This window comes from Bactrocera latifrons, unplaced genomic scaffold, assembly GCF_001853355.1.
Source record: "Bactrocera latifrons isolate USDA-ARS-PBARC rearing strain unplaced genomic scaffold, ASM185335v1 scaffold_291, whole genome shotgun sequence".
NCBI lineage: Eukaryota > Metazoa > Arthropoda > Insecta > Diptera > Tephritidae > Bactrocera > Bactrocera latifrons.
In genome coordinates, this window is record NW_017536530.1 from 297,474 (window position 1) to 323,115 (window position 25,642).

General features: G+C 35.7%; 1 protein-coding gene and 1 long non-coding RNA gene across 2 annotated transcripts in view; both read right to left on the bottom strand.

The window, feature by feature from the left end:
* The window catches only part of LOC108970244, a 79,689-nt gene extending 54,767 nt beyond the window's left edge, over nt 1–24,922 (bottom strand). Inside the window, exon 1 of the long non-coding RNA XR_001993465.1 lies at nt 24,867–24,922. This is a non-coding gene — a long non-coding RNA (uncharacterized LOC108970244). The remainder of the gene's footprint in view (nt 1–24,866) is intronic.
* LOC108970243 (glycine-rich cell wall structural protein-like) lies at nt 6,763–8,482 on the bottom strand. Its single transcript, XM_018935514.1, has 2 exons — nt 8,383–8,482; nt 6,763–8,321 (listed from the first exon to the last, which is right to left on the bottom strand). Exons 1-2 carry the CDS (start codon nt 8,395–8,397, stop codon nt 6,945–6,947), a joined length of 1,392 nt encoding a protein of 463 aa, XP_018791059.1. The 5' UTR covers nt 8,398–8,482; the 3' UTR covers nt 6,763–6,944.
* Nucleotides 24,923–25,642: the final 720 nt, after the last annotated feature.

The window sequence follows — 25,642 nt, forward strand, 5'->3', positions numbered from 1 at the left end:
TACTTTTGGCAAAAAAAAAAAAAAAAAAAAAAAAAAAAAAAAAAAAAAAAAAAAAAAAAAAAAAAAAAAAATAAGTTTTAGCCAAAATGTTACAACTTAGCGAAAAAACATGAAGATAAGGAAAACATTTAAAAGGTCATAGAAAAAAAAACTGACACATACGAACGCCAAACACTTTGAGGGTTTTACTATACTGACCTAGTACCATCACAGTGACTTGGAATTTCTCACCCCCCGATTAGCTGTTGTACTGTGTTATGACTGCCAAATATATAAATTTTAATATCATTTCGTCACTTCAACGCAGGATCTAAAAGCGACTGCGTATCCAAACTGGCTAAGGAACAAACAGGCTCAACTCACTAGTTATCATTATTTTTGTGGTTAATTGCCTCCTCAAAATTACTGACGATAAAAACAATATGATTTTCGCTGATTTATGGTCCAGAGCTTAAGAATAAGTTTTGTGTTTTTTTTTAGTGGTTTGACATACAGATTCGCCTCATATGATGTTCTTATGTGAAATTGTGTATTAAATTATGTTGCTTTTCCATTTTGATGCTATTGTGAGTCTCGAACTTACTGTTAGTACTATTTTTAACGATTGCCTTTGAGGCCGAGCTCATTGAATCATCGAAGTATATTAAGTACATTCAAGTATAAGATATCGATTATCGATATACTCACTAAACTCAAAGAAGTAATGGTAGTGCTCCAATTTCAACGCCGTATTTGCCATATTTAGTCAGACTAGAAAAAGGTACTTGGTCAGAATCCCATTTCTAAGGGCGTCTTGTTAACGAGTGCTACTTACAAGTCTTCGCATCTTTATATAGATATCACACAGAATTTTCGGGATTAAATTACTACAAGTGAAAAGAGAGGTTAGTTCTCTATAAAATAAAATAACTCTTAATTATTAACATTTAATTCATCAGAGTCAGTTTTAATGTATTTCAGCCCTACTCTAATCCAGTCAGCATAACACGCTATGATTTCATACACCAAGCTTTAGTAATCTATAAACCTCTCCAGAAAATACTTCCTACCGGGTATTATACCACCTTTAAAAATAACGGTAGACACATTTTTCCTGTTCTGCGCAAATGCTTCCAAACGGCTATATTGAAAATAAAAGTTTCCTTGTAATTTGTAAAATGTTTCATAGTTATTTTTGCCATTATTATTTGTTGTTTGATTCGTTTTCTTTTTAGAATGCGGCTCATTAAAATAGTGCAGACTATATATAGACACATTCGGTGTTAGATGAATTTCTGACGCATCAAAAGTTATGCCATAGTTTTGCAGTTGGTTAGCTCACAGCTTTGTTTTTTTTTAGACGGCTGATTGTTTTCTGCTTGTTTGCATTAGTAGAGTAAGCGGTGAATAGAGAATTGTTATAAATGGTGGTAGAAATGGAAACTGAAAAATATGTTTTTAGGCGCTTTTACTTTCGTTAATAAAAGCTTTTCTAAAAGAACTATTACGAAAGCGCGAGTGAAAACTGAACAGGGCTGTGTTAGGTGAGTGGATTTATATAAATATAGATAATATATACATATGTATACATATATGTTTAAGAGTATATATTTTATTTATATATTTATTATATATATATGTTTAAGAGTAYATATTTTATTTTCATTACATTCGAACTCTGTTGAATAATATGCTCCTTCACTTTATATGAGCAAGAAGGAAACGTCGGAGACATATCATTTCGGATATGGTCAGCGTTATGAACTTAGTTCATCAATATATTTTATATATTAGTGTTGAGTACATTTTTTTTCTCAGCTGGTAGGACAGTCTATAATATTTGACAGGCACCTGTTTGCCAAAAGTTTAAATATCTCTGAGTTACTTATGTTTTTGATAACAATCTAAAGATAACTTTTCAATTTTGTACAATGGTTAAATTTTGCTAATCACACTATAAACGTTTATAAGTGGTATAACAAGTTCAACTTGCGGACCGAAAACTTGTCAAAGACGAACCGCGCTCTGGACAACCATCAACCACTACAGACGAAAGCCATAATGAAAAAATCAATCAAAAATTATCACATGACAATTAGAAACCCCGCCGATAGTGTTAAAATGTCATTTGGCTCAAGCCGCGTCAAGTCTCACTTGGTATCAAAATCACGATAATGCACATCGCTATACAGAATTGATTCCTTGCGATCTTTTTGCGAAAAACTAGCATCACAGTGTTGCGCAACCTGATCGAAATCATACAAGAACTTGAAGTCCATACCGGAATAAGACTGTTGCTATTATTTTGAGGACTGAAACGGGCATTGGCAGAAGCACCTTTTACCAGACGGGGACTACCTTAAAAACTGTCGAAATAACAGCCTTTGAATCAATATCGGTAAAGTCAAAGCGGCTAAGGTGAGTATTATTTATATCTTTATAGACAAAATTTGCTTTCACAAAGTACCGTTAGATGAAGCTTCAACTATTGTATATACAGCAATCTGCCATAATGTAGTATATACTGCAAGGAACTGTCTTTGTAATAATGGCCTCTGTCACCCTGAAGTACACATATGTAATACCCACACACATCTACCGAAGAAAATAGCGGTGTGTGCATTCTGGCGCTTTGCTAGCTATTATTACGCTAAAATATCGCGATGATGGTGTCACTGTTGTCTTGCAGTTAAAAGCTGCTGCGCTCACTAGCTGGTCCGTGAGTTTCTTTGCTTACGGTGGTGTTGATATTTAGGGCTCATGCTCATATTCGTGCTGCAGACTTTTGCATGATAATTTCCAGCGTTGCTCTATGTATGTTGTTGCTACACAGCTTAGTTGACATTAGTTTGGCTGCTGCTTCTATAAACGATAGTGTGTTGTCTGACAATATGTGACAGCATGTTGTTGTGGCGGGCCAAAACACAGTTGGCGCCATTTTTTGCACTTAATTGAGAGGTTCATAATTCGCCAAATGCAGCGAAATTGAGTAGTTGAGTATGTACTAAGTACATACATATGTATCGAGTAGAGAGCTCGCGCATAAACCAGCATGTATTCCAGGAAGGGCAGCCCCATCGCGCGTACAAATTGTCTGTGCTCCATTGCTACGCATACACACAGGAGCTAATAGTTCGTGGCTGTAGTTCATACAAGTTGTGCAAATAACGGTTTACCCGTTATGTACGTATTTGTGTGTGTTTAGTGCAACATGCTGTTGCACAAGTGAATGCGCATTTAATTTAGTGCAAAACTGTAAATGCCATCAGCCACTAGCCACTAGCCAATGTGGCGGCGGCGAATTTCGTGGCTACTGACACAAATTGTTGCAATATGTGTGGTATGCGGGAATGTTGGGTTCTATACACAACATATGTATATTAGTACATAAGTTTACATATATACAGATTTATATTAGAGCAGTGAATTTTCTACGGATCATTCTGAACTACTGAACTAAACGAAGGTACCATTCCTAAAAAATATAAATAATCCGTTATATGGAAGATATACATACATATGTTATGGTTGTGCCATTTTCCTATGTTCTCCATCATTGTTAAGTGTTTAATGGAGGAAAATTCTGCAAAATTACGATGCTACCTTTTAATTAAAGGAACTCTATTGAACTCTAACTGAATAATCTGTTATATGGGAGATATGTTGTTAGTTGTTCGACCTAGCCGATTTCGACAAATGATCAATAAAAATATATATTAAATTTCCTTCGGATATCTCAAAAACTTACTAAAATTAAACTTCACCTAAAAAATCGCTGAAGCGGTTCAGAATGAATAATAGAATATTTCTCGCATAATCGATTTGTACGTTTCTCTACAAATCAACATGCTCTATGACACATACATAGAAAAGTAGAAAGATGGCTTGCTGAATTTAAACGTGGTTACACAAGCCTTGAAGACAACCAGCGTGAAGGACGTCCAAAAAGCGCATCAGCAACAGAAATCGGCCAAGAAGTTTATGGCCTCAGTTTTTTGGGATGCGAGCAATTTTGTTTGTGGCTTAGCAAGACATCGTGTCATAACACAGGATTGTTCATTAAAATTCTTTCCAAAACATAACAATTATGTAGTTAGTTGTAGCGTCAGAAACTTACCCAAAGGGAAGTTTTAGGTGTTCTAAAAATATTGATTGAAAGCCCAAACATTTCATCGATATCTGCAGATCACTGCAACTTTACCGATATCAGCTGCTCCCAGTCAAAGATCGCTTTCGACTCTTGGCAGGCTGAGAACTTATTTATCGAATGCGTCTAGCAAAGGCAGATTGAACAGCCTTGCTCTACCCAATACCCATAGAAATATTAATGTTTCGGGTAAAGAAATTTTGAACATCATGGTTTCACAACCCTGAAGACTGGTTATCGTTTTATGGGCACTTTTTGCATTTGCAAAATATTTTGTTCTGTTGCAAAGTAAATAAAAGTTAATGAATAATTGACGAAATGTATCGGATTCAGTTCAAATATGCGCCGTTTCGTTCGCTAATCTGTTTGCATCTAGACGGCAACTTAAGAATACCCCCATTTTCTGTGCGATGTCACTAGATGCCACATACCGGTTTAACTCGATGTTTTCTATGATTTGATCGGTATTCGTCGTCACAGGTCTTTTGCCAGCTGGCTTATCCATGGTGTCGTTTTTTGAGCCACTCCGAATCATCGAAACCTTTCCTCCAGCAGTTCGAAGTGCTAGAGTACACTCCACTAAGCCACCATTAATCTCACTGAACGTTTCTCTAGCGGATTTGGCTTTAACGAAGGAAAACTTTAATATAGCGCGAATTTTAGCATTAGTGAACTCCATGTCTACACGTCTATAACTGTTGGACGCAATACCCAAACTAATCATGCATAGCGTCGTTTTGTAGGTTATGTGAGGACCTTTCAAAGATGTATGGTATTGCCAGATATGAGCTCTGTAACGCTTTATACATACATAGCTAAGAAACTCAAAAAAGAACAAGGGTGAAGGAAGATATTTGACAACCTAATATGGAATATATTCAAGTACTAAAAATGTAATAATTTTGGGTTCAAGATTTCTACAACCGACTTCAGCCGCTTGGATATAATATTTTTCAGTACACACTTAAATAAATATTGTTATGATTCCAGTTCAAGGTAATATTTGGAAGTATGTGGTACAGATTTGAGGATGGTCGAAGCGCAGAATAGTGTATATAGATTTAGAGTTTCGACGATAAAGTGCTGGTTGTGTGGATCTCAATAACCTAATTTAATAATATGAAAATCGTGGAGTTTGAGCTTCATGTAACATCCGTTTAGATTGCCCAGGAGCTAAACAATACACAAGATACAGCTTTGGACCATTGAAATAAATCTGAATAGAAATATAAGCCCTGTATATGAGTGAAACGAGTTAAGCCAAACGTACTCCATGGACCAAATCTGGCAGGTGGATTGTTGTTGATAAGTAACACAATCGGTCCATTTCTGAAGAGGCTGCCTACTGGGGATGAAAAGTGGGAATCAAATGACGGTGAGTAGACACAAACAGTGTCCAACCCAAAACTGACTTATGCAATAATTTTGTAGTGCGTACTTGACATCAACTCTTTACTACTATGTTTATGGCGAATGATTTCGCTGAAGGTTTACCCTCAAGAGAGGTTTGTCGCAGTATTTTAACGTCCCTACTGACAGACAGTCAGGCTCTATAGCTGACATGAACCGAAGAACATATGTACATATATAAATATATTCAAGTCAAACTATCGCTATTTGAATCGTAGCTGTTGCCACATTTTGCTGCCATTTTACCCACTAGTCACACACTAACCTTAATGAGAATTATTGTAATGGCATTTAGGAAGCTTACATCATACAATTTGCAGTCATTGGTAAATGCATTAAGCTGTGACCTCGGAATATGCACAGAGAATGGCAAAGAAAACGTCTAAACGCATAAAACTCCATTAAAAAGTATTTAAATAAATTGTAACTGTTCTCTGTGGCACTGCACACTTAAGAGTGGTTATGCATAATATGCAGACACACATATGTACAGTAATGTTTAAAATATGTGTTATGACAACGTTATATAAACTGTGGTCACTTTGCCTTTACTTCACTGTACCCTTTCTCTGCACTAGCTTAATTCGCATTCCGCATTTCCATATGAATGCCACACGTTTTGTTGCCACAAATTGCAAATATTTTATGCAAATTGTCAACAATTGAGCTCGTTACAAGTGCAAGTTATTGCCAATGTCGATTTATTATTGTTGTTGCAAATAACATTTCATTTATAGTATGTTAGTTGTTTTGTTAGATGCGAAGGGTGTGGTTTGAAATAATAATTTATTTGCTCAACATCTCTGGCCTGCAGTGAAACAGCATTTCATTTTGCCAATAATTAGGACTGTGGTCGAAGTTTACCTATATGCTATAAAAAGCCTTTACAGGTGTGGTCATACCCAAAATACTAGTTATTGATAGGAGCAAAGTTTCGGAATTACTTCGGATGAATTTATTCGATTTAGTCTCAGTGAGGTATTGAGAAGTATGTATAATAACATGTTGCAACAAAAGATCGACAATTAAAGTCAAGTCAAGAGTGTGCTGATACATGGCTAAGTGTTTGAGAACATTATCATCGTACTGAATAGGTTTACCCTCTGTGGAAAATGTTAAAAATATATAATCGAAGAGAAGGTCTTCCAAATGTCAATTATATCTACTAGATATCCCAGAAATAATTTGGGATACTGTCGTACAAATATAATTTAAAAGATTTTAGGGACCCCAATATTTAGTTACAATTTTATTGTGAAATCTTTTTATTCACTTGCAAGTACAAAATGGCGACTAGACTTAAACTAGTGTAATTGATGTCAAGTTAAAAATATAATATATTAGGTTACACATCACATTTCCATTACTTTGAGCATTATACAGAGACTGGCTATAGAAAGTAGCTTTCTTAATGAAGATTAAGCCAAGGTAAAGCGGGCGCACCAAGACCACCAGCACCACCCGCGCCACCACCCCAAGCGTCTGCACCACTTACACCTGAGCTCCCAGCTCGGCCATCAATGCCAGTGGCAGCACCAGCACCACCACCTCCGCCACCACCAGCAGCGCCTCCGATACCAGCTGCGCCTCCGGCCCCGCCACCTCCTGCTCCGCCATGTCCACTACCTGCTCCACCTCCACCACCGCCGCCACCGGCACCACCAGCTATTGCAAGAAGACCAGCACTACCAGCTCCACCTCCGCCACCGCCACCACCACCTGTCGCCAGACCACCAGCTCCACCGCCTCCACCGCCACCACCGCCACCGCCACCTGTTGCAAGACCACCAATTATTGCCAGACCACCAGAACCACCAGCTCCACCGCCGCCACCGCCACCACCACTACTGCTACCCCCTCCAGCACCACCACCACCACCAATACCATTAATAACGCTGGCTCCACCGGCACCACCACCGCCACCAGCTGCACCAATTCCGCTAGCACCGCCTCCGCCACCACCGCCTCCAGCACCAATAAGGCCTCCGGCACCACCTCCACCACCMCCACCGCCAGATGCACTGCTAACAATTAGATAAGGACCAGATCTAGCAGCACCCTCAACGACTTCAATTGCGCCAGCACCACCTGAGCCACCTGGTCCTCCAATAGCGCTACCAGCACCAGCTCCTGAGGCAGCTAGTCCTTCGGCTGCGATGACACTGCCAGCAGCAGCTTCTCCACTTGGTCCTCCAATTCCAATAGCGCTACCTGCAGCAGCTTCGACACCTAGGGCTCCAGCTCCACCACTGCCATTTCCAGAATCTACACCACCGTCGGCACTACTTTCATCACCAGCAGAACCAAGTACGCCTCCTGCAGCATCTGCTCCGACAACTCCAGCGCTTCCATTTGATCCGTCACTGGATCCATTGCTGCTAGAGCTATCTGCACCGTCAGCCCCTTGAATACTACCACCAATAGCTGCAGAAGAAATCACCGCTTCTGCAACTGGCGCACCTTCAACACCAGCAACATTGACACTTACAGGTCCACCAACGGTGAGCAGAGCACCTGGAGAGCTGACTAAAGGTCCTCCAACAACACCGCCAGGCAATACTCCTGTAGTTATGACGTTGGTTATACCTGCATCCTCGATGCTTGGCACATATTCGCCCTCCAAACCGGGCACTGGTTTGTATTGTCCATCGTCTTCTGTTCGAACTACAGTCACCACAGTTGGTACAGAAAGCACCAAAGGTAGTTGATTCACACCCGTCAAGGGTACAATGCTAGCTCCATTTTGAGCAACGCACAAAAAGGTAATTGCGGCTAAGGAAAGAACCTGCCAAAATTATATTAAATATTAACATCACTTCTTCAATTATTTGTGAAAAATAGCTCACCGTTGCCGTCCTCATCTTTCTATTCAATTGATTTTCACCGCACTAAATCTGCATCCGTTGACTTGAACCAAGTTGAGCACTTTAACACAAAGTCTAACTGATCTCGCCGTTTTTATATCACATAGCTCTATTTATGAAATATAATTGATTTATGCATATGAGGGAAAACTAAACTAAACAAGAATTTTCTGCAATCCAGTTCTTTATTTGCAAACAATTAAAGAACTAGTCTAGCGTGGCACCAGCTCGGGCGTTGTACCCAACGCACAAAAGAGAGTAATAGGTTCGGTCGTAAATCTTGTAATTAAGCTGTCATATATGTATTATCAAAACGATTGATTTGTCATTGGACAAATCGACAGGGTGAACTATAAGCCTCTTTAAATTGAAATCGGAGGCTGTTTCAAGACACCGCGTTGATTTTTTCGCTCCTACACTATTGAAGCTCAGTGGTTTCAGTCAGTAAACCGGCTTTCGGCAACTTGAGAATTTTCAGGATTAAATTCCAGGAGAAGTGACTCTAAATTGAGGCGGCCAATTCATCAATAAGCCCTTTTGTTTTGTAATATTTTACAGAAAAGTTCGCCTAACTATCCTAGCTGTCGTTTTGTGAGCTGCTAAAAGTGAGTTTTTCGTTTTTTTGCGAAGTCGAAATTTGTTGAGCAAAGAATTTGCATTAAATGATCATTTCGCCAAAAACTCAAACCATATCGTTCCGCAACCACCGTATTCACCTGATCTGGCGCCGTCACCAAGCTCACAAGACCGCTCCGGGGACACCGTTTTTATACGATATTCAAGCCGCAGCGAAGACGGATGGCCATCCGGGAAAGTGACTACAACCAGTGTTTTGAGGATTGTAAAATCCGTTGGCATAATGTACTACATCTAGTGGGTATTGCTTTGAAGGGGGTGAAATTGATTTGGAAGAATAAATAAAAAATTTTCAAAATAAACACACATCACCTTATTTTTTGGGCACAGCCTACAGAGGGAAGCTTTACTTAGTATCCTACGATTCTCTTGAATTATTCGTAAGAAATAAAGAACATTTCTTGGCCTAAGCTGGTATCGGCGATATAAAAGAAATACTTTGAAACCACCCTGTACATGTCTATTTACATCCAACTAAAGAATTAAAACTGTTGCTTTGGGATTGTGCACTGGGTTCAGTAATAAAAAATTCTTACAATTTAAATAACAAAGGTTCAAGTATGCCAAAGTGCGGCTTGGATTTGCATTTAATCAATGAAATGCCAGAAGTGACACCCTCGCCCGTTTCTAGTAGCATAAATTACCTTTAATTGCAACCAGTCACCTAACATGGTGTGGTTAAGTTGGCTCGTGCATAGAAGAAATTGCAAAAAGCACAGCAGCAGTCCAATTAGATATGAAGCTTATTAGTAATATTACAAAGCGTTTATTTTTAGTGTACGAGGGGCTATGATAAGTCCATCTCTTAGAATTGCCATAGATTATAAGGTCCTATATATACCGCCAAATTTTTGTCTTTTCTGTCTTGAAGGACGGTAGGCTTTGATTTTGTACATTAAAATCATAGTTCGCAAATTTAAAGGGTATTATACATGCATTAATATTTGGACTTTCAGTTACACAATTTTTGGTATCTAATCATAAAAGCAAAGCTCTTGTGCAAGTTAGTTGTTTTAAAATATAGTCTCTCCGATGATTTTTGTTTCAAGTATAGATGAATTCATGGCAGGGATCCGCATTTCCGCATGAAGTCGTGTATTTCACGATAAAATGGCACCCTCTTATATTATTTAAGTATATTTCAGGCGTTTTTAACGGAAGAGCGTTCTTGCTTTTTACTTTAACTACAGATTAACTTCGGCCCAAAAAACAAAGTCGACCCTCATGAAAAACACTTCCTAACTAATGAAGATAAATATTAGTAAACAATTTCAGTAATAATATTTGTGAGACTCATAAAATGCTGGGTATCCATTCTCTAGCTTCCACTGAATTATCAAACGACTCTGCTAGCTACAAATTTCTTGTAAACAAATAAGTTATTGAAATATTACTCTCATATCACGGTTGTCTTAACGCATAAAAGGAAATTATTGAAATGTAACTATAGAAATATTTTATAAATATGTCTACTTATTCATTTAATATAGATTGCTGACGCCTAGAAAATTAAATAATTATCTATTTGAGTTCATGTAAATGTTTTACAAAGTCAACAAAGTTTGAGGGACAATTTAAGTTTGGCACGAATTTTTGTAACAGCCAGAAGGAAGATCGTATAAAATATATGCATAAATGATGACGATCTGATTCAATCAGGCACATCCGTGTTTCCATCCGCTCAATTGTCCATCTACATACATATACACGTATAAACTTGTCCCACAGATTTCGAGATAGCGGTCTGAAATGCACACGTTCTTTTCTCCCAAGATGTTGCTTACTTGCGGAAACATTGATATCAGACAATTATAGAATAAATCGGACAATCATATTATATAACTACCATACAAACTGAAGGATTAAAATATAGTTCTTGTATGATTTTGTTTTTTTTTTATTTAAAGGATACCGTCACAAAATTTGGTATAAATTTGGTCCGTAATTTATGCCAAATTTTGTGTAAAGCAACGATATCGATTCAAATATTCGAACTTTTAGTCCTGACCACTACAGAATAGAACTACTATATAAACTGGAGTAATTGAGAAAGGAACCTTTTTTGATTTGTAAAAAGTACTTGTACTAGAGCTTCGGTGTAACCAAAGCTAATCTTTATTTTTTTGCGCAATACCGATACCAGTACCGCTACCAGTCCCAAGTCACAACTGCAGTCAGGATCTTTAATCAATGTATGTGTAAAGAAGAAGGTGATGTTAGGGTACATCTATAACACTTGTATGGCTTCTACTTAGGTTCCAAGTCAAATTAAGTTATCTGAAACCTTAATGTGACATCTGCCAAAACTCCATATGAGGAGAGAGACAAGAGCACAGAATTCGAACATTTAATTACTGATAATTGATATTTACTTTTGGTCATTCACGAAAGTTCTAGTCATTCTCGTACTACTCAGAAATTTTATTTTGTTTAGAAGATAATACTTCTAAAAGTAGATGGTTGCGTGGTCTAGGATTAATATAAAAAACTTTAACTAAACATCCGATTTCAATGGTCAGACCATTTTTTTTATTTTTTTTATTTGCTCTAAAATTTGATTACAAACTAGGGATCTATCAACACAAGCACATAAAAGTGGCGGGTTTAACATTATGTTTAGTACTATTAACAATATTTATTTAAGCCATCGATTGATGTGTTTAAGGTATATTTCAACAGTAAACTGGAGTTTATGGGAAATATAAAGAACATAWTAATTCAAAAAAATAAATAAATAAATATTTATTTTTGTAAATATCCTTCCGTGTTTAAGGCGGAGTGAAAATAGTTAGCCCAATTTTTTAGGGTTGCCTCGCTATAAATTGCTTTTAGGAATTTTTGGTAAAATTTATATATATTTATACATATATAAACTGTATATAATATATTAAGCATTAAAGTAAAATTTAATTTCCCTTTTCAGCTAAAAATTCATATAAGCGTTTTGCTCGTGTTTAAAGCATTTCATTCGAGTGAGTTTGTTGTGTTTCTTTCTTTCTGTTTTTTTCAGAAATTCATTTCCTCTATCACATGACTCTGTCAAGCATCGATTTCAACATGTTTGTTCATTAGCAAGGACAACATTTTCGACACTCAAATGGTGAGCCACACTTTTTTTTTGCAACTAATAAATTTCAGCAAAAAATTGTGTTTTATTAAATTGCATGCAAAACTGATAAACATTAAAAAATATATGTTTTTGCAATAGTTGCACAACTTGCTGATTATTTGACAAATTTTTTGCCCAAGCATGCACTTAAACAGCAATATCAGCAATTTTGTATGTTGAGTGGAAGGAATTTGTAATGAAAAAATATGTTAATATGTAAGTGAAAAATTTAGTATAAAATCTCAATTGCTTTTAGACTATTTATGCCGCAATTGAGACATAGAATGCCAGGCAATAAAAGTGCTATATTCAAAGGCATTTTAGAGTTAAATAAATTGTGATTTTTTAGATAGCTGTGTGGAATTACTCTAACTATTATTTATTTAGCAAAAGTATGCACAAACAACTTTCTAATATGATCTTTTATGTTTAAAAATTCAAATTATGCTCCAATGTGCTGTTTTTTCCTAAAAACAATTTTTTTTTATTGAAAGGAATTCAATACACATTTATTTATTCAAAAAAATTATTATTTTTGTTTGGAAAAATTTGTTAAACTGTGAGCAATAATAAATCTATATGATATATAATCACGCATAGCCACTTAAAATGCATACGCATCTAAATAATATTTATTTTATTTTTTTTTTTGAAAAAGTAGCCAACAGTAAAGAGACATTCTTTCGAGGTACAATTTTTTAGTTGTATATACTACGGTGTGGCGATGCTATCAGCTGCGGCAATAGTTTCAATGCTTAGTTAGCTGATTGCCCGGCGCCGAMGAGATATTTATAGCAAGCAAGCAATATCTCATACATTGTACAGATATACATATCTTCATATATATAATATTATATAACAAAACTACATTGTCCAGTGGACGTGCCCATAGCGCTAACTGCCCTGCCAAATGGCCAATTCAGGCGAGCTTTAGTATACTGAATAACGGAGCAAGGATGAAGGTAGGTAGGTATTGTAGGTATGAATTGAAGCCCTCCTAGTATTTTATTTTACAGAAAATGCCACTGTGACTATTGAAAATTCCCTGCGATTCCCTATATACCTCATAGCACTACACTCCTCTTTTTCGTTTCACAGCGCACATATGCAGTTATAGCTCCACTGGGACGTACTTTTGTGCTGTTGACCAGCAGCTAAAAATTTTGAAATACGAAAAGAAAAATCCCGAAAGAAATTGTCTAGTCAATTGTAGCAGTTAGTTTTTGTTTCTTTCGATTTTTTTGGTGGCATATTCAATGCCTGAATGTGACTCACTGACTGACTGGCTGGCTGGTGTCTGGTTTTAGTGATTGTAGTGTTGCATTCAATGCACTTCAAAATTGGCTGGAATTAATGTATGTATGTAAAAGCTGATGGAAACATACTATACATTCACATACTAGATTTGATTTTTAAGAGTTCTAGTAAAAACATTTCTTTGAATTGCAGCGAAGTTAATTTTAAACTTCTAGAGAAACATAAGCCATAAATAGTTATTTCTGTAGTAGAGCTTTTGGTGCTTCAGTCATGAGTAAAGTTTTTCTAAAGCCTTAGAACTTTTATGAAAGCTTTTGATGAGAGATTTTGTGAAAGCTTTCTGTGCGAACTTCTGTGAAAGCTCTAAGGTTGCAATAACTTGATTATAAAGAAATACAGACTCCTGCAAGTTAAATTGGAAAAAAAAAATATTATTATAGATGTTGATCTTTAAGCAGATCTTTTATTCAAGTAAATAAGAAGTAATCAAGAGAGGTTCTTCGTGGTTATTCAAAAAAGCTTTTAATGGAGCATTAGGTACTAATAGTGCCTATTAGCTTATTTAAATGAAATTGCATTTTATAGAGTTTTTTATGCAATATTATACTCAAGAGCTTTCAACGACGTTAGTTCATTAAACCCTTTACGACTTTCATTTGCTTTAGCTTACTTAGAACTCATGCTCACATTAAAATGACAAGACTTGAAAGTGAGCCACTGAGCTTTGAACATAAATAATGGAATCACCAAGAATTGTTTGGATACTTGTGTTTACAAACCAAACGGGTCTTACAAATAGTCCACTTCGATTAAATAGAGGAGCCCAAATGCAAAAGTTTTATGAAGTCATAACTTCACTATTTATACGATATATGCAAGGAACCGAAATGTATCGAAAGCATTGTCCGTTTGAAAAAACACTAGGTATCTGAAACATTTTTCAGGAGCAGTATTACTGCGAGCTTTCAACGAGTGGTTGAGAAACTTTCAACATACCGGCGGGGGTTTAGCAATAAACAAACCTCTATTTTCATAAAGGCGTAAAAGGAGAGAATGAGAACACCCAAATGAAAGTGAAACGAGTCGGAATAAATATAATTTAAATAAAGTAAATGCAGTGTTCCTATTTATTTCAATCACCGTTTGTTTCCAAAATTATTTCGTTTTCATTCTATTTTTTCGGTTTTCCTTTGCCGCAATTTCTATGCTGTACTATTTAATTACATTTTGACTGCCTAAAATGCTTTGACTTGGCGTTAGTTAAAGAATTCATCAAAGAGATCTTCAAAGACCTCTACTTTTGGCAAGCTCAAGCTCTGAACAGTGTTGCATTTTAACACCACAACAAGTCCATTTGATACATTTGCTACTTTTTCTCCCTTTTTTTAGTCCTTGCAAAAATCGTACTCAAAGCCAAAGCAAATTTAATATACACAAAAGCTGTTGGCGAAGTTCAATTGCCTGACTAGCCACCGAAGAGGTGACCGCTTGATAGAATTGTGAGATAGAGAGAATGCTTGAGCACATTTGTTGATGAATGCGCTCAAACGGTGCGAGTGTGTTGGTTGCAATTTGCTTTTGAGTGATTATATGGGTGTGGGCGCAGCAAGTGATTGTTTATTTGACTGACCAGCTGATTGATTCACAGATTGATTGATTGATTGATTGTATACATTTCGAACTAACGCTCACTTTGACGAGTCGGTCGAAAGGAAGTTGTGGGAAGGAGTGAGCTACATTGATGATGAGTGGTGTGAGCTGCATATACAGTTTGTGGTGGTACAGTAGGTGTCCATTTAAAATAAAAGAGATAAAACTGCTAGCTTGTTAGTCGGTTGGTTGAGTTAGTTTAATTGGTTGCTTTGTGCAATGAGTGTAAATTGGCTTTACGCTTCGCTTTGCAGTACGCTTGTATATATAAGCTTATAGGTTTTCGCTAAGCAATTGAATATATAGTATGCTGGCGAACACTTCCTTTCATTGAAAAATGTCCTTTGATTTTTTTGTAATTTTCTTTGAGGTGTTACGGATTTTTTAAACGACATTTAACAAATCTAAATTAAGCCCCTTCTCTTTGATTACTATTGTGGAATGAATGTCCCTCTTCAACGAAATCACTTAAAAAACTATTAAAATGACAACTTCAAAACTAAGCATATATAGGCAAGCGGTATTTAAAAAATACTTTTCGTTTCAGCAAAAAATATTTTATATAATATTAATGTGGAAAAATGTAAGTAAAATCTTTAAAAAAAAAAATTATAGCTTTAAACAAATCAGACCTATGGACGTTATAAACTATTGTTATTGGAGAAAGACAAACGAATAATTTTAAAACGCTTTAATTCATATGGATAAGAGAATAATGTAAGTGTAAATAAGTATGTTTAAAATACCTCATAAGCAAATATTACAAAATATTACAACTTCATAAAGGAAAGAAAATGTTAATTTATTCCTCAACATCTATGCCGTCTTCCTCAAAGCAATTTGCCTTGTCCTTAATACTCTTGTACCAACGTTTTTAAAATCCTTGAAACAGTTGTGAAAGTCAATTTCCGGAATGATCTAACTGATTGCATTACGATATTGCTTGAAAAGAAGAAACTCACGTAGAATCAATGCAGTATGCAACGTTGCATTATAGTAGTGCAAAACCCAAGAGTTGTCGGCGCATAATTCTGACCTCTTTTTACAGATTGCTGCGCACAAACGTTATGCGTCGTTAGTATTCCTTGTTGACACTTTGACCGTATGGATGTAGTTCGATAGTCAAAAAAGACTGTCAACATAAATTTGAATTTTGAGTTACTTTGACGTGATGTTTTCGTCATCGTCTCACCATTGCCGCGATATTCGGCCGATTTATCGTCTGTTTCCAAGGAAAAATCCAATGCTCATGGCCGTAATAATATGTTTCACGACATGCTGCCATGACATTGTTTCACAGACGTTAACGCTAAGCTTTTTTCATGCTTTCACTTACAAAATGGTCAGTAAGATGTCTAATTGTTATTCGCTGATTCCAAAGCACCAATTCGTTTTATTTTATAGACGTGTTGATGATCAGTTGATGTTGATGATCGTCCTGGACGTAGTTCGTCGTCGACGGGTTCTCGACCCTCTTTGAATAATTTGTAGCAATCACAAACACTTGTTTGCGACAAAGAATTTCGACATTCTTATCGTTTCTACATCAGAAATTTGATTCCGCACACAAAACTTAATTGAACTTCTTTGCTGAATGATTTCACTCATCGTAAAAATCAACAAATCAGAAAGAGAAGCGTATACTGAGCACAACTGATTATTTTCATGTGACATTTGGCACAGATTTTATTGAGGGTCATACAAATTTAGAAAAAAGAAATATTTCGACGACTAGGTTTTCAAGCGAATTTAAATAAAAAAGTCTTACCATTTTTCGTCCACTATATGTATGAATGTTAAAAGGTACATAGATATTATTAAACGAAACCTCTTAGAAAGCTCATAAATATAGTAATGCTTAAACACTAAACTAAAAGGAAAAACATTTTTAATAAAATGAATTTATAAAAGTTAAAGCATAGAAAGGTTGAGAGACGTTTTCCATTTATTAAGGGAAATAAAATAACTTCTTTTATTAGACGAAAATATGAACTACTTGAAAGCTTCTAACAATATACTACAATTCGATTTTTAATTTATTTAAGAACTATCTTGCTACCATATGCGAAAAATACTGTCTCTAAACTTTTGCTTTGAACTCACCATAAAGCGATTTCAACGAAATTGTATACCACGATTAAGCTGATTTTGCTTAAAAAAATTTAAATTCAGATAAGTATACCATATTTTAGTTCCGTTTTCTTTAAGCTCCGGCAAAGTTTGGTTTTAAGACATGTGGTTTGCGCGGAAAAATAAAATGCATATAATTACACAGGTCAACACAAAATTTGAGCATGTTTTAGCTCAAATTAGACGAAAAAAAATATATGTTATGGAAAAGTTTGCTTTTTTATTTAGAAAACCGCTTTAACGATATTTTTTAAAGTATGTGATTTTAATTTTTAATTGAAATCACTCAAAACACATATTTATTATTTTTATTAAGTTTTACTATGAAAATAACTAACAAAAAAGTAGAAAAATAATTTAAAAGTGCACACTTTTACTTTTTCTTTTATGTTCATAGGTACTATCACCCCCCCAAATATAGCATTATTACTATAACTTTTACAAAAACAAACTTTTTACGAAGAAAAGGTATTGTCTTATCGTTTTTGTTCATAGTTAATCCGAAAATCTTAAAATAGAATTTCGGACAAGGAATAAAAATTATTTTGCAGAGTCGTGTTATTATCTATCGTTCCAACGAGTAAACAAATTATTCTTTTACGAAAAAACAAAATGTTTTATTTCACTTGCTTTGAGCACTTGAAAATAATCGTCCCTACAAGTCTACTAATAAAATACTGCTATGCAAAGACACGATACCTTAATTACTAATATTGGTTCGATGTGATAAAATTAAAAAATGTCGTACAAAGCCAATAAATTGATTAACAAATTCATATAAAAAAAAAAACAATTGATTACAACTAATATAATTAATTTGTGGTGATATCCACCATAGAAGGTCATATATGGCAGCATTTTAATGTTTTCTAAAAATAAAATGAAAGTTTGGCAACAAAAAAACTGATACTGAAATTCGCCATTGCATTAGCATAAGTTTATATCACATTAGATTTCTTTAAAGGAGTATTCTGGTCTGGGATTTCGAAAAAATCAATTTATTTTTTTTGTGCATATTTTGAAAGCTTAGTCTTGGAAGGATTTTTTCAAAATTCGACTTACTTTTGGAGATACAGCCGATTTTGTGACGTCCATGCTCACTAAACTTGTCTCCTAACCTTTACGCGTTTTTCTCGAAACTACTTATTTTGTGGTGGTTGACATGATATCTCAAGATCTACTGAACCGATTCCTTTAAAATTTGGTATATGTAGTATGTATCTCTTCTTTATACAATGCTATATCGTGTTTGCCTTGGATTTCCAAAAATTTTGATTTAAAGTATTTTTAAAAAATTCGAAAGGTCGCAAAAATCGGGTAAAAAATATTTTTTTTCACGTCGACGACATTTTTTTTTTTTTTTTTTTTTTTTTTTTTTTTTTTTTTTTTTTTTTGTTAAAGGTTAACCCGATAACGACGTCCTTACTAATGAAGAGACTTCTTGTTTCTGGTGTTTTCGATCTCTACAAGGGTTGAGTCGGGTCAAACAGGATGCACCGTTTTTTTTTTTTTTGAAGCCCCCACGCCCTCGGCCCGTATCTCTTTTGTCTTTTTTCTGCAATTTTTTTTATATTATTAATATGTCACTAAGAAACCTAAAAAAAAAAATTGATAGTAAAAATGTTTTTCATTTTTTGTTATCTTAGTTTAAACAAGTAAGGAAGGCCTAAGTTCGGGTGTCACCGAACATTTTATACTCTCGCATGATAAAGTGATAATCGAGATTTCAGGCGTGGTTGTGAACCNAATACGTGTACCAAGTTTCATTATGATATCTCAATTTTTACTCAAGTTACAGCTTGCACGGACGGACGGACAGGCGGACAGACGGACGGACGGACAGACAGACATCCGGATTTCAACTCTACTCGTCACCCTGATAGCTTTGGTATATATAACCCTATATCTGACTCTTTTAGTTTTAGGACTACAAACAAACGTTATGTAAACAAAACTATAATACTCTCTTTAGAAACTTTGTTGCGAGAGTATAAAAATGCCTAAAATGCATGGGTCTAGACCAGAATACCCCCTTAAACGCTCATCATAACAAAAGTTTTGATGTGACTACCAGTCAAATTAGAGCAAATAGTAATATTCGTGTATGTATCCCAGTGTGTATGTAGTTTCATGCCAACTTCTTTTACTTAATTTGCCTCAAATTTGCGGCAATTTTCCTCTAGACAATTGTTATGAACATAATGAAGCCTCTGTCAGTTGTTGTGTCTAATCCACATATTATATGCCATTCTTGTTATTGTGCTTACTTTTATTTGTTTTTGTTGGCAATTCCAAGCGATTATGCTCATTTGCGTCTTTGTGAGTAGCACGTACCCACGCATTCTTAACGAAGCAACGTTTCGCTTTCATTGCATTAGTGCGCGTGGCGGTCGAACGGGTGGTATAAGTAACAAGCAGTGGCGAGCGCAGCATAAAGAGAATCAGAAAGGAGCAAAGGAGCTGCAGGAATTCGCGTCGTAAATGGCAATTGTAATGGCAGTTGGCAGTCAATTGGCAGTAGTCATCAGCATTTTTGTCATTTAAAATTCATGAACTAAACGTCGCTTACGGGCCGCGCGGGAATATATGTAGCTGTGGGTGTGTGTGCTGAGCAAAGTATGCAAAGCAGACACAACTGTTTAGTGGCGGCGTGCGATTATCCTTGCAATTGTGGCTGGTTAGCGAAATGTGCGCGGGAATATAATGGCTGCATAAGTGAGTAGGCACGTGAGCACACGCTCCGTTCGCGCCGCTCTGTCCATTTGCAGGCTGCGCGTGTCTGCCGCTATTCGCATGGCTTTGTGCGCTCGTAAGTGTTTTGGCCAACGAGTCGTATCGTTTAAGCATTTACCGTATGAATATGCAAAAGCCTGTTTGTCTAGCACCACTTGCTGCTGCACTTGCCACTTCATTATTATTGCGTGTGTTGTTATTATTGTTATTGGTATTATGAAGTGGTTGTGCGTATGGTATACGTGCCTTCCAAAATACGCTAAAATTACGAAATAATGCTGAAACTACCAGTTTGGAAAGTGCCATAAAAGCGTTTGTGGCGACAGCTGATAATCATTTCCGTAAACTATTTTTATTTCGAAATTTCAATAAGTGTCTGAAAATGGAATTGAATTGAAGACAGAAACATATCTCGTTGGTGTTGTTGTTTATTGTGCCGAGTTCATAATCTTTGACTATATAGAAATCTGTGTTCATTCCGTTTACCTAAAGAAATATTCAGCAAGCGTCTGTCTGGTTAATGGCATCTTCAAAGATACAGTACAAACTGGTGTTCTACGAACGCTAACTAAAGTTAAAAACTCCATGAATTATACGACGACATTAACATAGTTTAGCGAATTATGTGAAGCAGCTACTGGCTAGGTCATTTTGTCCGAATGGATAAAAACACTCTAGTTCTAGCGTGGATGAATGTTGCCTAAATTAGACCTCGACATGATTTCATTTTCGCTTCGATTAGGTCTGAGGATTATGTATGCGAAATTAAACGATCACACTTCTCATAAGAGCAAGAACGCTTGGCCTGAAGCTACAAAAATTATTTTTCAACTAAATTTGATTATAAAAATAACATGAGTTACTTTTACCATTAACCTTCAATTCCAATTATGATATGATGCTCCGACCTAACTGACTGCAGGCTGGATATTTTCAAAAGTTAAGTTTTAAATTTTCAGCTCCTTTAGAGCCCGCTAGATGACTCCTACCATATGACTCAATTCCCATTTTTGGTACATCGAGACACCACATTAAACCGAAATATTATATGAAACGTACTAAATTGGTAGTGTTCCAAGACTACTTATAACTAGCGGGTTTTCTCCGATCAAACAAATGAAGTAGTAAATTGAAATTCAGATATTCAAATCCGTAGAACATAGTAGTCATTGATTAAACTATTTGGGTAAATTTGATGGGATTCGGAAATCTTTTATTTACTTTTACTTTTAGTAGCATTTCAAGGCCAACAGCTCAGTAAATAAACTTTTGTTCGTTTAAGATGGTCCAATCAAAAGGTGAACTCTTCAATGCAAATGTTTTTTTTTTTTTCTAAGCTAAAAGGTTGGAAAGCAATGTCATGTTTTACGAAATTAATGAATTCTTCACTATCAAAGCAGTTCAGAACTTCTCGAAGTTCGTTCTAGCATTACAATATAGGTTCTTAACTTACAGTCAAATCAAATTTCCTCTATGTGTTAACACCACTGAGTAGTTACTAATACCGAATTAAACCCGCGAAAATACCACAGTTTACTACTATTAATCTCTACTACTACTAAAGTCTACTGAAGACTGGTTTCTCCATGAATTCAACTAGCAGTATAATAGCTATGTATGTATATGACATCAGACAAAGTATTTCTCTTGTCGACCAGCTCATTATGTGATGCATGTCATCGTCTGATGCATTAAACCAATTAAAGGTGTTTGGCGAAAGGGCTTAGAACGCATCAGTCGCATAAGTAGTGGTCATGCAGTAGCCTTCACAGCGGCTAACAAAACCAATTGACAAAAAACACACCTATTTAAAATGTTAAGCAACCAAAGTAGCCAACTGCGAATGTGCGAATGAAATTAAAACACATTTGGTTGAGTGCGAAGAATCTGACAACCAACTAAACAAACAAAAAGTGGCAACGTTTACGGCAAATCTGCTGCTGCGCGAGGTGAATGCGTCTCGTCTGCGGCGGCGTTGGTGTAGACAAGGTCGTATTATAGTGGAGCACGATAGGATTTTAGCACGCTGCTGTACCTATGGCCGTAAAATAGCAATTTCATGCTTTCACGCTCACAGAATTTTTTACGCTATTTGCTTGCGAACTATGACATATGGGGAAACAGCTTTGGTTGGTGTATGAATAAAGTGCATTGACCCTCACTGAGTGTTTATAATTTTTAATTAGTTTATGGTACTATAATTTCGCTTCAAACTCGAGGATTATCTCTATACTCCGAGAGACTTACTGAAGAGCATTTTTATCTCATTAAACCTCAGACCAGCATTCCTAAAGTGATGGGAGAGAAAGAGGAGTCCAAAAATTCTTAAGCTAGAACGTTCGTCTTGTAATATATGTAGATATCTTAGTGCTTTACTCTCAATGCTTCAGTGGAAGATATAGGAAATTATGATAAATCCTGGTTTCTATAATATATATACTTCAACTGTTTTTACAAAAAAGGCGGTTAGAAGCTGAGATGCGGGTCAAATATGTTATGTGTGAAAAAGAAATAACATCTAAAACAGTATGACGAGGAGGCATCAAGGTTTATTCTTTAGCAAATAAAAAAGCACTACGGTCAGTACCTGATGCAAATACAGTGATTCAGCTGGTCAGTGGTTCAGCAATATATTTTTTAAATTTCCACATACGAAACTTAGATCAGGGTTCAATTGAGAACAGTAAAGCTATGAAAATTTAGAAATTTTTTCGTAAATTATTGCACGATGTTTGTTTCTCACATTTTTTCAACAAAATTGTTTAATGTTCTTTGAATGAGTAGCGCCTTCGCCTTCAGAGAACTTTAATCTCACAGTACAAGAGATAATCTGGGGGTGAGTAATTCCAAGTAAGGGTGATGGTACTAGGTCAGTATAATTGAATTCTCGGAATTTTTTTTTTTTTTGTTTTTTTTTTTTTTTTTTTTTTTTTTTTTTTTTTTTTTTTTTTTTTTTTTTTTTTTTTGTTTTGTTTTTTGCCAAAATGTTACAACTAAGCGAAAAAACATCAAGATAAGGAAAAAATTTAAAAGGTCATAACAAAACCTGACACGTACGAACGCCAAACCCTTTGAGGGTTTTACTATACTGACCTAGTACCATCACCCTGACTTGGAATTTCTTACCCCCAGACAATAATCCCAAAAATGTATGTTCCACAGTGTCTTCAATAAGCAGTATTGGCTAGGTTAGGTTAGCTGATAAACAACCTTAATACTGTGGAAAATATACTTAGGCTGCTACTCACAGTACCTTGTAAACCTTTGGTAAATTTCTTAATCTTTTGATAGCATATTTTGTACAGGCTTTAAACTAAACGCAAAATAATTATACATCAATATTAAATATAAAATATAAAAACGAAAACCAGACAACAATTCATTATTGATTGATTAATTACGAAAATCCATATACGAAACGATACAAAGTTTGCTGTTTTTCAAATATGCCTAAAGATGTGTAACGACCCACCTGCCGCTACTCTCGGGAGGTCTTGTCACAGTACGGTAGATACCAGTGATAATGTGCTATCATTTCTCTTCCTTATATGTATAAACTCAAAAGGCATACAGCTATAATAGAAAGTAAAAAATTTTTCGAGAAATCAATTTGTCATCAAAACCTGCTAGCATTTTTGATAAATTTTGTTTCGAAAATATATTTGTACCTGATTAAAAACACTAAGAGGAAAAGGTTAGTGTGTGTTTAAATGAAGATTAAATTCGTGCCCTCTTACGAGTGCTACTTTTTCTAGAATGATGTACTATGATGGCAAGACTGATTTCGTTTGAGCGGCATGGTTGGTTAAAACAGGTCTTTAAGATGCAAATAAGCCATAACGGAGCTACCATTCGAGAAATGCGTAGCTTCATGTGGAAAAACGGACATAAGCAAAATTTCAGATCGGTGACTGAGGGGGAAGTTCGAGTATATACAGATTATCTCCGACTTTTCACTCAAGGCAAACTTAATACACTAAGTTCAGAGTATAAATATATTATCAGTTTATATTTTGTTACCAATTGTTTATTAATAACTTATCTGTAAGCCACTATACGCTTAAAAATGGAAAGGTTTATTAATGTGCCCGTTGCTGTAAGTAATTTTATATTTCTAGTTATCCCACGTCATTTACGTGAGCTTATACGTGAGTCGAAAACTTAATAAACCGCTAAGCCGCTGTTGACAACATATTATATAATACCACCGCTATTTATTGGCCAACTGTTTATTGCAACGACAATTTGTAAATTGTGTGGTTAAGCGCACCAACTACAGTGGGTTAGTTGCAAGCGTTGGAAACTATTTGAATTGCCGCAGCCGCAACAGCCAACCGGTTGCATATTTAAATGATCAGAAATGCCAACATTTTTTGTTTAGTTTTTTCAAATTTTTATTGCTACAAATTTCATTACCGCGCACACAGTATTTACCAATATTGGCTATTCATCGGAAATTTTGCATGCAACAAACATTTTTAATGCATTTTTCATGTTCAACTGCAATTTGAGTAAACTAATTAGCAAACTCGTGCCGCATGTTTGCTGCAATCAGTGGCAGCCCGTCAGCAACCAAACGCGCTATGGAGTGCGATAAGTAAATAAATGCTGAATATTGCATGGATTTTCATTATTTTGATTGCCGCTAAATATCGCCGACGCGCTGCTAATCTTTTGTGAAAATTAGTGATTGTTGTCAATGTTGCAATTGAATAGTTAATTTTTGGTGATTTCTTTGTTTCAGATTATTGACAAGTATATGTATATATGTGCGTATGTGTACGCGTGCGTTTGTGGGTTTGTAAATGTTGCGCATACGCTGTGGTGCACCGCGGCTCGCTGTTTGGATTAGAATGTGCATTAAGCCTGATTTGCGTGTGCTTAAAATATTTATGCGAAAATGGGCAATTTATTTGTGGATTTACTATTTATGCAATTTTAATTGACTTACCAGAGTTTTTGTATTGAATGGCGCTGATTTTCACGCGTAGCTAATAGTTTTTGCGCTGCAATGAGAAAAAAGGTAAATTTAATGACAAATATGTAGTTATTGATTAAATATAATATATATAATAAATATGACTTATTCTATAACATAGAAGCTAAAATGTGGACCATGCTTAAGTTTTAAAAACTGCTGAGTTTAAAAGACTAAAAAGTTGAAAAAATCTGGAATTAGTATACCTATGCCCAAAAAATAAGGTGACATTGTATTTATTTTGAAAATTCTTTATTTATTCTTCCAAATCTATTTCACCTCTTTCAAAGTAATCCCCACTAGATGTAGTACATTATGCCAATGGATTTTCCAATCTTCGAAACACTGGCTGTAGTCACCTTCCGGGATGATGTTCAGTTCCGTCTTCGCTGCAGCTTGAATATCCTCTATGGAATAAAAACGGTGTCCCCGGAGCGGTCTTTTGAGCTTTGTGAACAGCCAGAAGTGGCACGGCGCCAGATCAGGTGAATGAGGTGGTTGCGAACCGATGTGGGTTGAGCTTTCGGCGAAATGATCATTCAAATTCTTTGCTCAAGAAATTTCGACATCGCAAAAAACGAAAAACTCACTTTTAGCAGCTCACAAAACGWCACGTATCTCAAACACTAATGAATATTTTGACATGAAATTTGACTTAAATGTGACTGACAGTACTACAAACCTAAAAAAAAAAAATTCTTCGACGCGCGCAGTTTAAATTCAAATGTCACCTTATTTTTTGGGCACAG